At 46.8% G+C, this 13,451-nt stretch overlaps 1 protein-coding gene across 1 annotated transcript in view; it reads left to right on the forward strand.

Annotated features, from left to right (window-relative positions):
• Nucleotides 1-12,103: 12,103 nt before the first annotated feature.
• KANK4 (KN motif and ankyrin repeat domains 4) overlaps nt 12,104-13,451 on the forward strand; it is a 30,552-nt gene continuing 29,204 nt past the window's right edge. The window contains exon 1 of the mRNA XM_080921021.1: nt 12,104-12,177. Coding sequence (XP_080777147.1) covers nt 12,162-12,177 — 16 coding nt within the window. The 5' untranslated portion in view covers nt 12,104-12,161. The remainder of the gene's footprint in view (nt 12,178-13,451) is intronic.

The following is a 13,451-nucleotide window of genomic DNA, read 5'->3' on the forward strand; positions in this document are numbered from 1 at the left end:
GCCACTGGGGCAGCCTGGATTGGACACAGGCTTTCCACCCACGGCTGCAGTGACGCCCCTCTGACTCTGTGGGGATGCTCCGTTGGCAGGAAGATACATCTCCCTAGTTATTCAAGGCAGGAACGGAGGATGTCATTCATCCCAGCTCCATACAGCTCAGTGAATGACAGGAAAACAAAATTAATTGGCAACCCCAACCCCTTTTTTCTGGCTAGGAGATATGTCTTCAGAATGGGAATTTTGACAGAATTGCCAGTTCTGCAAATAACATTGTATATAAAATTGATGACCATGTAACTCCATTGCTACTGTCTGTTAAACAGCTGTTAAACACCCTGTCTCCTTGGAAAATTTCAAGGTTATCTGAAACCTAATTGCATTTTTATTGATTAAGCAAGACTACATTTTTCCCACTCTATTTCTTAGCAAATAAATTTATTTATGGAACTATTGCATCCCCTGAAGATATCTATATTTTAATAGTTACTTGATACCCCATGAACAAGTCCGTGATGGAACCCAAGTCTAGACTCCTTCCTTCCTTTGCTGATCTTCAAAATTAAAAACAACGAATTCTTTTATGTTATGGGTGTTTTGCCTGTATATTTGTCAGTGCACCACATGGCTAAGGAGGCCGGGGAGGGTGTCAGTTTCCCTGGACCTAGAGCTGCACACATCATGAGCTACCATGTGGGTGATTAGAGTTGGACCCAGGTCCCCTGGAAGAGCAGCCATCTCCCCAGCGACCTTTGCTAATGTCTGGTTTCTTCTCTTTCTGTTTAGGCTCCAAACAACTTGTTTCACAGTTACAGAAACTGGAGCCCAGAGGGTCCTTCCACTCTGTGCTTAAGAGCTTGCTCCATGTAGTCGGACAAACACTGCCCCTACCAGATCTGTGATCCATGAGAGGATATAACCTACCTATTATAACCATGAATTCAGTATCCCTAGCATCAGTGTGTGTACCTAACAATGACTATTATCACCATGTAAGATATCATTCTCATATCTAAGTCTTAGCTCTCTCACCATAAATCACTTATAATGGAGAATAGAACTATTAATAGGTATTCATAACTTTGCCTGTGAAGCCTTCCGAGGAATTCCTTTCTGAGGAAATACCAGGCATAGCCTGCTTCAGTGTGGCTTTGTTACTGTGTAGACTGCGATATCCAGAGAGGATAAAGGCTTGGACAATGGAGCCAGCACTGGAATTCTGAGGAGAGGGCAGAGAGAACCTGGCGATGGTGAATTGTGCCAGGTGGGGGAGGGTGGTGGAGGCCCCAAGAGATGATACGCAAAGGATGCTGGGAACAAAGCTCTCTGCTGCAGCCGCTGCTCTGTTGGAGCAAGCTGCCCAGAATAGCAAGGAGGAAATCAGAAGGTTTGTTTTGCACTAAGAATGTTCTTCTCCTTTGGTATTTTCTCTGGAGACCACAGTGAAGGTTTGGATAGCTTCCAGTTAATTTTTTATCTGCTTAGCTGCTGTTTCTTTGAATGCAGCATCGCTGAGCTCAGACTGGGTCATGAGGCAGCCATCTTTGTCTCATTTGGAGAGGAGTCAGAACTCCAAGGGCCCCAGGTGCTGAGGAGAGAGGAGTAAAGAATGAACACAAAGAAGGTGCCTAATTGATCTTGGCAACTGTTTTTTATTGTGTTTGGTGCTGTCTCTGTAGCCAGAGGCTGCAAGCAAAGGTCAGCAGTGGGAGTGTGAGCAGTGTTCTGGCAAGCAGTCTCTCCACTGAAAGCTCCATTATTCTCTATGGAAACTGGGAAGACCAGCCATGCTGTTTTTAGAGAAACTTTGGAGTCGGTGTTCTCCAAAGCCCAAGGCAGACGAGCACTGTAACAGGAGCTTCTAGTAACAAGCAAGGAATCTAGAAGACAAAAGCTGACTATGGCTGTAGTGTGTGGCATCCACACCATGGGGCCACAGTATCCCACCTCGGAAATGAAGGTCATGACCAAGGTCCTGCTGGAGATTTCTCTTCTCTCAGCAGTAGAATTAGCAAAAATGGCTGCATGGAGACTCACCACTTGCAGGCCTGGCCTGGAGCTGGGGGAGGTTTGCAGATGCAGGAAGAGAGGTCTCCACTTGAGAGAGGCCACGGTGTGGCTTGAGGGAAGGTCTAATGGAAGTCAGCCTGTACTATGTCCTATGTGCTCAGCCATTGGGTGATGCCTCTGAGCTGCTCTCGGATGGTTTAAACCTGGGCTGTGACTTCACCTACTATCTTAGTCTGTTTCCTAAGGTAATTCGAGGTAAGAGAATATCTGAAACTGGATAATTTTTCACGAGCAGGAATTTACCTGACTCATCGTGTTGAGGGCTGACAATTCTAAGGTGCTGGCCTTCAGTTGTACCATCCTGGGAGAGAAAGCAGAAAGACAGACAGAGCAAGTGAAGACCAAACTCACTCTTCATGTGAGCCTACTCTCTCAACAGCTAACCCACTCCCAAAGCATGGCATGCAGCTACTCATGGGGTAGCCCTGGTGACCCTATCACCTCTTGTGAGGTCCCTCTCTCCAACATCATGGTTTAAGTTTCAAAGCATGACCTCTGAGAAGCACATTGAAACATAGCAGCCATATTAAGTACCAGAGAATGGAACTCAGGTCAGAACCGTGCACAGCCTCCCAGAATACTGCCAGGTGGCACTCTCAGTGAGCCCCATCTGCTTCCAGCAACCATTCAAATTGATAGAAGTTTCTAGAGCCTCTTTGGTTCACCTCTGATGATACCCACCTTCCATCAGCTGACATGTTGCTGAAACTAAGTGTCCATCATCCTTGTTTGACACACATAACAGATGTCTACTTTGCATACTGAACTTGTAGAAGGCTAGATAGGGTATTGTGCAATTAAAGAAAACAAAAACAAAACAAACAGTATTGAATTCACCCAGATATCTGGAGATCAGTTTTCATCTGCAGTTCTGTATAAACTGATTCCTGAGTAAGCAGGCTGTCTGTATGTGAGCCAAGAAAAATCTTCCTCCCAACCCAGAAGGCAGAAGCCATAGCCCACAAAAGTGCTGAACAGTCTGCACCTGGGGCTTATGGGAGCCTCAAAAGGTTCCAGTTGGATTCTAACCAAGGACAGTGATGCTAGTCATAGGAGGTGCAGGGGTGCAGAGGAGTCCCCTCACCCACCACACTGAGGTCTCTGCCCATGACCCAGGAAGGAGGAGTGGGCTGAATTCCTGAGAAATATTTGCTCCAAGTTGTGGTTTCCCAACTATCTAGACAGCAATCCACAGCTTTGGAGCAAAACTCCTTGTGGTCTACTGAGTGCACTCATTCCCATGTTCCAATGGGGGTGGGAACGGTAATAAAGGATTAAAGTGGGAAAGAAAAATAAAGTGGTAATAAAGCAAATACCCAAGATAGCAATCAACAAAAATTCCCAAAAATGACTTTATGAGTAATTGAAGTTTAAAAAAAGAAGAATAATTAACATCCAAGTTTTAGTAAGGGTCATAGTTGCAAACTTTTAACCCATTCTAGCAAGCTAGAAGAAGAGTTCATAAAAGAATGTCAGGTAGCAGAATGTTATTCTATTGGTCTCCCAAAGCCACTACCCAGTAATCTGTCTTCTTTAGGGACACTGACTTTCAGGCAGGAGTTGGGCCTTGCTGGCCCGGGATACTAATTTGGCTGGGTCCTAAGTGAAGTGGCTGGCATTATAAATTCCAGTTTCAACCTGGAGACTTGGGACTCCTAAGGAGGGAGTCCTGAGCATAGGAAGGGAGTTTGCAAAGTTCTGGCTCACTGAGAAAAGCACAAATGTCTTTTGTTCTGATAACAAAACGCCCTCTTTGAGAATGGCAGAATTTCAGATCTTGCCCTGAGTGAATATCCGGAAGTTCTGAAGTCATTTTTTCTGCATTTATTTGAGACAGGGTTTCTCTGTGTAGCCCTGGCTGTCCTAGAACTCACTCCATAGATCAGGCTGACTCAAACACAGAGTTAGCCTACCTTTGCCTTCTAACTGCTGGGATTAAGGGTATGCACCAGCACTGCCTTGCCACTGTTTGTTTATTGATGCCAGTATTTAATTGACTCACATATTTTGTTTCTAATTCCTTATACCAATAAAAATCATATTACTGTGTTACTTATTTTACGGACCAGAATTTGGGATCTGTTTAGTGCTATTCTAGAAACTCTTATTCTTGTCCGCTGCACCAGGATTTTGCTGTGAGAGTTGTAGATTTTAAATGTTGTGTGTGTAGAAATAATTTTAATCTGTTTTTTCTTTCCCAGGCCTGACTCCCAGAATGAGGATTCTGACTAAATATGTATTATTAAATGCTTAGGTCATAAGCTTTGGCTCATTCCCTGAGTAGCTCATCAAAGTATTTAACCCATTTAAACTATTCCATGTCTACCATGAGGTTAGTTACATCTCTTCAATCCCAGTTCGCTTCTTCCTTCACTTCTCAGCATCTCCCTGCTGGCTTATGTCCTTCTCTTCTGCCCGTCTCCTATGTCTGTCTCCCATCTTATCTCTCTAATCTCTTCTTTTATCCTCTCACTATTTCCCAGAATCCTTTCTCTTCCTGCCAATGTCCCGCCTGCCTCAGCTTATTGGCCATTGGCGCTTTTATTGACAGGTGATGCTTGTAAGAGGTATGTACATGGTGTTTCTAGGTCCCTATTTAAGAGCCCAGGAATTTAAGAGTGGCGACACACGGCTATTTTACCAGCACTTGGGAGACTAGGTATTCAATTCATCCTTGGGTGCATAGCAACTTTGAGGTCAGTCTGGGCTGCATGAGACCCTGTCCAAGGTCCACTAGGATATATTCAGGATAAAAAAGGAAAAAGGAGGAAGGGAGGGAGGAAGGGAGGGAGGGAGGGAGAGAGAGAGAGAGAGAGAGAGAGAGAGAGAGAGAGAGAGAGAGAGTGAGAGAGAAAGTTTTCTTTAGCCTTGTCTGATCTGAAGCTCTGATTCTCCCCCCAAATCCTGAATGTTATGTATGTTCCACCAGGCCAGGTTGCATATGTCTTTAACATGCTGTCTAAGGCTAGCTGACTAGTGGCATTGTAGTTCCTTCCTACTGTTTTGTTTTCTTTTTGGAGATTTATTTGACTTACATAGATATGTATCTGTGTGAGTACACGGGTGTTTATAGAGGTACGGGTGTGTGGATGCATGCAGGTGCACATGCTAAGGCCAGGAGAGTGCTTTGGAGCTGGAGTTAGAGACAGAGCTGAAGTTCCGGTGACATGAAGTTTAAGCCTTTGTAGAACTCCTGGTTGTCACCTCAGCATGGATGCAAGCTCTAGTCCTCATGGTTGCTCGGCAAGAGCTCTTAACCACAGAGGCATCTTTTAGTATTTGATTTTTTTCTTTAAAAAATTTTAAATTGTGTGTGTGTGTGTGTGTGTGTGTGTGTGTGTGCTTGTGTGCTCATGGTGGCCAGAAGAGGGCAAAGCTGTTACAAAACTATTATAGGTGGATGTGAACCATCTAATGGGGATGCTGGGAACTGAACTCAGGTCCTCTGGAAGAACAAGAAGTGATCTTAACTGCTGAACCCCGTATTTGATTTCCTAACTGACACATAGAACTTGTGCATATTTGTGAGAACAAGGAGGCTTTTTTTGGTTGTTGTTATTGATTTTGGCTATTTTCATTCCACGGGATTTTAGTAAAGCACGTAATCTCTCTGGCCTGGGGGAATTTTTATATGATGGTGAATTACCCATTATAGAAAAGAGGAGAAATGCTTTGTCCATTGGAAACCTTCCCTCAGCCTTTTGGCTTTGGGGATCCCACAGAGGTCAAAAAATGCTAAGTCTTCCAGATTTAAGAACTGTCAGCCGCCCTGCTGGCTTTTATACGGCTGCTGCCTTACCAGGTTTTTCTTTGTGTTTTAAGAAGGTTGCTAGATAGATAGTCTCTGCCAATGTCCTTGCAGGCTGTCGGGATTTAGATAGAGCTAGAGGGACCTTCAGCTGACACCAGAGCTCTGGCCAGAAGGATTCAGTTGTCCCTCCAGTGTGTCCAAATCTACGCGATGGTGATGACTGAGAGTACAGTAGGAAAGGATAGGTTGTTTGTCTTCAGAGTTGTAGGGGACTCACCTTCCCACCTTAGCTGCTGTTCAAGCCTTTGGGTCGCTGTCGAGCCCCATATTGGGCGCCAGATGTGGGAACTGGTGCCAGGAATCTCACACAGCCGCAGTTGCTGCCACCTCTACCACTGAGTCCGGCCGTGTGCACAAACTTAGGCTTGGGTGCGTGAAATCGGTGCTCTGTGCCAGGACAAGCTAAACCAAGCCAGCGAGAGGCTCCAGTGCAGGATGCAAGAAACTTTGAGAGAGAAAAATCTCTTCCCAATCGGAGGTGTTATCAGCACAAAGGAACTCAGGCGAAGGAATGATTTCTACATGCATCTCTCTTAACTTTTGTCCCAAGCTCCCATATAAATACAGTTTTTGAAATGGTTCAGAGTCTGAAAATCAGATTTCTATTGGCTTGGCCTCAGGGCTTGGGAAGACCTTGTCTACATATTTTAGGGTGGTCCTGTTTCTGCCTAGGGCTTAGTGCAGTCACATCTATGTGCGGGAGAAGGACTTGGGGCATGGCCGATCTGGCTGGGGTCCATGTCACATACTCCTGTGAAGGCAGGACTTGGGGCATAGCCAACATCCTAAGGGACCATGCATTGCTTATAGCAGCGTGAAGATTCCTGATTCTTGAGAGTTTGGGAAGCTTCCTGCTGCCTCTTTTACCACTCCTGGAACTTCGACCTGACTCAATCAAGAATCAGGGTTCCTAACACAGCCTACCTGCCCCAGAGTTTATTATAATTTTACATCTGTGTGTGTGCACCCACACCAAGGCACAGTTGTTATGTGTGGTAGTGAGAGAGGACAACTTGTGGGACTTGGTTCTTTCCACTGCATGGATCAATGGGAATGGAACTGAATCTGTCAGGTTTGGCGCTGGCACCTCCTGGCAGCAGGATTTGTACATTTATCAGGCAGTTGTAAACTCAGGGAAATGAGCATGTTTGCCTCAGCTTACCCCTTTCCCATTTCCTCGCAGTATATATGATGCATTATTGTACCACAGAACCTCTAAATGTAACTTTGTACCCTTGAAGGACCTTCCTTACCTCTGAGATCCACCTTTTACTCTGTCAAAAAGTCTAGAGCAGACGGGTTTTCCCAACACACAGGAAGTGTTTATCCGTAGGGGGTTCAGATAAATTTATATTACATGCTTTCTGGAGCCTGTGGTGGAGGTCAGAGACACAGACCCAGAGGCAGCCACTGTGGTGAAGAACAGACAGGAAAGATACAGTAGAAAGATGACGGTTGTACAGGGAAGAGATGTGTGAGGCTCAGGACAGGCAGGACCTGGACAGGCCAACAAGGGGGCACAGCCTTTGACACTTGTGTAGCTCAAGGACTTTGTTCCGAGAAAGGAATAGACAATGTCTGTCTTAGTCACACAGAGCAACTCCAGGCTGGACTCTAGTCTTGTCTGCTGTGACTGCTAGGTTACTTCCCTTCTCAGGCATCTGCCTCTGCCTGTCTCAGGCAGGGATTGGAAACCCTGCTGGGAGCAGGAACCACAGAACAGGCAGGAGTTTGCTTGTCATTGTAAGTACTCGTCCTTTTTCTTTCTTTTTCCTGCCTAAGATGGGGTGCATCTTAGGGTTCCAGAGCACCTGATTGGTGGGGCAGCAGAAACTGGGAACTGCTAGTCTGGCCCCAGGAATTCACTGGGCATTTCCTATCATAATCTTTCCCCAACCAAACCACTTTCATTCACTTAATATTCCGAGCCACCAGACGTCGCCATGAAGCCCAGCGAGTTTCCAGGCTGCAGTTAGTTTCATTGATGAGCTATAGGTGCACGTGAGAAATCCTCTCCTGAGTTCTTGGACTGGGAGGCATCAAAGAAGGTTGCATGTTTTGGGGATGTCTTTAGATGTGTCCCTCTGAAACAATGCCGGTTCCCCCAGGACAAAGGTTGTAGCTGAAAGATCTGAGCATCCCCTTTGCGTGTCTGACCCAGTATTAACTCACTGGACAGTGAATTCATTTCTGACCCAGCTTGCCTATTCCAGAGAGCAAAAAGGAAGTGAGTATTTGCTTTTCCAACCAGGTCATGGGTCACCTGACTGAGTCCTTTAACAAACAGACTGGGAAGCAGACTAGGCTGTGCTCAGCTTACCCAAATCAGCTCCATTCCTGTCTCCTGAAACTGGCTTCATAGGAGGGAGCCCTTCCTGCCTGGGCTGTGCAGAGTGGGCATCTGAGAAGGGAGACATGCACATAACTTGCTTCCCAGCTGGCCTTTCTTCTCCAACCACAGCAGTGTGGGCGAAATAAAAGAAACACTTGAACAAAAGTGTGGAAGTGGAATTATTGTGATGTGTTCATTTGCTAATTACTGCCCCTGACCCGCCTTCTCCTTGTGGGCAGGAGGTTATGCTGGCTGAGAACTCAGCAGTGCATCTCATTTCGTAGGTACCCCATCATGAGCCCTCCCAAGGAAGAGCTGAGCCTTGATAGCTCCTTAGCACAGGAAATAGTTCCACTTAAAGAATAGGGTCCTGAGATGAGAAACAAAAGCTTTCGTCTCAACACGTCATCAAGCAGGGCCATCCTAGGTACAGGGGCATTCATTTCTCTTTTGGAACGAGGGCTCTGTCATTGCCAGGTGATCCTGAAGGGACCAGTGGGGATGCTATTTAGTACACTACCATGCTAAATATTTGACTTTGGAAGGTTGAATTGTCCAAGAATTTTGTGGCAGTCAAGCTCTCTTTTCAAGGAAATCCAAGGTGCTATTTATTTTGGCATGCCATCGGTTTGGCGATGGAAAGCGGGTTCTTTATTATTGCAGAATAAAGAAGGGGTTTGAAGAGAATAAAAGCGCAGACGCAGGTCTTAGTTTCAGGACTAAGAAAGGGAAACTTTCTTTGTTTTGACTTGAGGTTAAATGAGGTCTGAAAATGGCATCACAGAAGGAGTCAGGGTGGATGGGTGGGACGGCGTGAAGATGTGCAGGAGTCAGGCTGACATGAGGAGACCGTTTCTAACAAGGTCCAACTGGACAGGGACCCTCTTTGCTGACACCAACTGTCTCAGTGGGCGCCTCAGGCCCTTCCTCCTCTTCTCATAAAAATATACTGTGTAGGGAGTGCCTGGCTGGCTCATGCCAAGGTGCCCCCTGAGAAATCAGCCATGCAACAGACCTGATATAAAGGAGGAGAGGAGGTAGAGACAGATGGGGGCCAAACCATGAGAGCAGAGAAGGACAGAAAAAGGGGGAGACTGGCCAGGACCACGTGGGAACAGGGAGAGGGGGCCTACTGGGGTAAATGCAGCCCACACCTGGCAACCAGTAAAGGCAGCAGGTGATGGCATAAACCACCGCTATGTCCCTGGGAGGAGCCTGGTGGAACTGCCTGTCAGCCCACACACTTGCCATCCGGGCCCTAGTTAACTGGGGAACTTCAGGCTGGCCACATAGCCTCTGGCTGCATTAGTGTCCTCATCTATAATTTAGAGCCAGCTCCCATACTTGCCTGTGTGGGGGAGGGGGTGGAATGACACCCAAGGCTTGGCACCTGTTCATTTCTCTCCATAGTTTCTGTTTGGAGATGGATAGGCTTGTTCCCTCCTTGGGTCATTTAAAATTCATGCAGTATCTTTAAGATCTTCACAGCAGGGATACAGCCTAGCAGGGCGGTCAGCCATGGCTGCATGTCAAAGCTTCACATGTTCTGGATAGTTGCAGGATTCCACGTTAAAGGGGACTTATGACCAACAAAGCTGTTGTCATGATCACGGCTGTTTCGAACAGCGTCACCTGTGCTGGCGTGGTATTCATTGTCCACGAACCAAACCATCAAACATCTGCCCAACTCCGAGGATTCTCCCTTAGCCAGACTCCAAGATGTCTACTGTAAGAATCACAGAGAAAAGTGGACCCAGCTATGGTGAGGAAGGAAAGGGTGAATTCCTTCATTTCCTCTCTGAGCTTAGAGCTCTTAGAGTAAAAAGCTGTGAAGCCCTTCCTCAGAGAGCTGGGTTTCACCACCATATGTAACCTTGAAGTTTTAGTGAAATGCAAGTGTGGGGTGGGGGTGGGGACTTAGGGCCTCCATAGAATTTTTTAGTCTTAAATCCAGCCTAAGGTGTATGGAATGATCCCGAGAAGTCATTGATCCCACATTTGATGGGCCACATTCAGAATTCTAGCCAAAGGCAATAACTCTAATGTCCCAGGTACTACTTAGAGTTTGCAATCATAGGTTTGGCTACATGTGGTGGTGTCCAGCCTTAGAGAGGTGGACTCATGAGGCCCAAGCTGTCCTTCCTTCTCCCAGCCTACGGGCTTTTCAGGAATTGAGTAGAAAAGGAAGACGTATTCAAAACTTTCTCCTCCCAAGGAGAGCAAAGGGCAGTCACAACTGTGAACTGGGCTGGCCAGGTTGGAGCTGGCTAGACTGGAGCCCCTGTTACACTCTAACACCTGTTTGTTGTGTTCCTTCACTCGTAGCCTCAGTTTCCCCATCTGAACCATGATCATAATGATCCTATCTGGGTTAAGGTAAGAACTGTATGAGACAATTCAAGTGTGTTACATGATTCCAGCCCTACCCGTGGCTTGTTATGTTACAGGATGTGGGGAGCAGGAGGCAGAATAAAGAAAGGTTAACATGATAAGGGGCCAAAAATAACTTCCCAAGCTTGACTTGACATGCTTGTCCAACCCTCCCAGAGGTACAGATTTGGGGTCGTGGGAGAAGCAGGGGAGTCCTCTGCCTAGGAGTGTTCTCCTCACAGGCCCAGTGCTCCATCACCCAGGTTAAAACTCTATGCTTTCCCACTGGTCTCATTCCTGCCACCCCAAGAACCACCATCTCTGTGGTCTCTGTTACCCCTGCCTTGTCCGCTCCAGCTCTATTCTCTGTCAGAATCAACCACTTGCTGGTCCAGTAACCTGCTAACTCCAAACTAAAGATGATAGTCAGCATCAGAATTCTTGTATTTCTGCTTTCACAAAACATATGTACCCTTTGAGGTTCAGCCAAATGTTGGAAAGGCCCTGTGGCTGGTGTGTAGAGACTGTATGAAGGATCCCTGATAGAAAACAAGGCACAAACTGGGGACACAGGGCTCATGTCACATATAGTATCGGGCAATCCTCTGAATCTCCCTCTTACTGGGTCAGTAATAATGTAATCAGCTCTCCAGAGCCCACCCTTGCTCTGTGTGTTCTGGGAGGGTCACAGCTCATCCCTAGGCCACCATTAGCCCACTGTTCTCTGTCTGGCTATTAATAGTCCAGCACATTAAAATCCTATAACCGCTCTGCTTCCACTGCTATGGATAATTTATTATTCTAATGTGAACTGTCTGATAATCACAAAAAAATCCGTTTCCGGTAGGTTATTGTAATGGGATAGGAGATAGAGAGAGTCCTGGGGATGGATTAAAACTTTGAGGACTGATGGTCAAATCTTAAGGTTGACTAATTCAATGTGAGGACAGCATTCCGATTGGGAAATTCCTATTGTCTTCTGGCCAAATGGGTTGGACATCCCCTCATCACCATGGTTATAAAATATCCTTCATATGAGCCACTTGTTGCCATGGTTATAACCCACTCCATATCAGCTCCATCTAATGCCCCTCCATATAAACTCTTTGTCCTGACGTCTCGTTTTTGTCTCGAATTTGATTGGAATGCCTCACATCACCTCAAATCATCACAGGCTGGATAATTTGATCCATTCTCTTACCAGGGAAAAGAGCCAGGCATCCTAGGCTCCCATGACGTCGTCAATAGTCTGCCGAGGAGTCTCGGTTGCCTCAGTTGCCAAACGAGGGCTTGGGCTAAGTGCCCGCCTCCTTTAGTGTCAGCTACTGCTAGCGGTCCACAAGGACACACCCAAAATCCAGCTGGGGAATGTGTCTAGCTTTTCACCTCCCACCTTGAAACACTTGTGAGCATCTAGGAGAAAGGTCCAGCTGAGTGTCACTTTCTTGGTACTGTTTCCTCGGCTTCAACGCATTCTAGCTTTGGCAAGGCTGACCGTTTCTTTTTCTTTTCTTCCAGACCTCTCCTGGAATCTCGCAGACTCCGTGGGTGTGGAGCACCTGACATACTGAGTCTTGGACAATGGAGAAGATAGACGGTAGGCAGGCGGTTTTCTGTTCCCTGATTTAAAGGGTTAGGTGGTTTGGAAAGGGTTAATCACCATCAGTTCCTGAAATGACTCTGGGGAGGTCTGCAGGAGAGAGTCGCCCAATATGGAGTGCTGCCTGCCCTGCCCCCCCCACCCCCGCACCTACTTCCGCTGTGAATCACAGTGGGTGTAGAATGTGAAAATGGAGTCTCGTGATGTACAAAGCATCAAACACATGTGAATTAAATTGTTTCATCTTATCTCATACAAGGACCAAGAATGAAATAGGATGCCGGACATCGTCATCTTTTTTTTTAACAGATGAGGAAATAAAACATGTTGTGACTTAGACAACATTTATTGTTTCTCATGTAGGCTGCTGGAGACAGTATTCTGGTGTAGGCCAGGGTGACTGATCTCCCAGACGGCTAGGCAGGGCCTGGGTGGTTTAGAGTGGCCTTGTTTGCATGTCTCATAGTTGACTTCTGGGCAAACCATGGACATAACCATGTCGTTCATCATCTAGGAGGATGGCTGGGACATGGTGCCATACAGAGACAGAAGAGCTAAGCACAGGAAAAACAACCCCCAAAGCCTCAATGGGCAGTTAGTGTTCACATTTCTGTCTACATCAGAATTGTTGTCCCCTAACCCTCAGGCAAAATCAGTCACAAGGACAGCCTATGAGAAGTGGTGGGTACTGGGCACTTTCCAAACTGTCATACCTCACGTAGAAATGGGCATGACTACTGTCTCCCGGGCTGGTGTAGAAGGAAGCAGGAAGGCACACACAAACCGAGCCGTAACTGTCTAGTGTAGTGAGTATCCCCTCCTAGGAAAGATGCTGCAGGGCCACAGACTAGACCCCATGTCCTGACTCAACGAGACATCTTCTTCCAAATTACCCAGTTTCAGGAAATGGGAGAGTCGGAAATCCTGCAGTCACATGGCTCTTAAAAGTGGCCTCACTAGTGCAGGGCATAGCATGAGAAGTCAGCCACAGCACTGGCTGCTTCCTGCTGTGTCCCAGTGCACTGCAGTCTTCAGAAGCCTGCACTTCCCACAGAGAGCCCCTCCTCTGGTGGGTGTGTCCCTGCTCTGCCTCCTCCGTGGAAACCCCTTTCAGTGACTGATGACTCCTCCACGCAGAAGCTCAAGAAATGTGCCCCTCCCTTTCTGTCTTGACTTCTTTTGTTTGAGACAGGGTCTTACTGTGTATCCAAGGCTGACCTGAACCTTCCTGTGGAGACCAGACCTGCCCGCCTCCTTTCTCTACCTTGGCA

The sequence above is a fragment of the Micromys minutus genome, assembly GCF_963924665.1.
Source record: "Micromys minutus genome assembly, chromosome: 9".
In the NCBI taxonomy this organism is placed as follows: domain Eukaryota; kingdom Metazoa; phylum Chordata; class Mammalia; order Rodentia; family Muridae; genus Micromys; species Micromys minutus.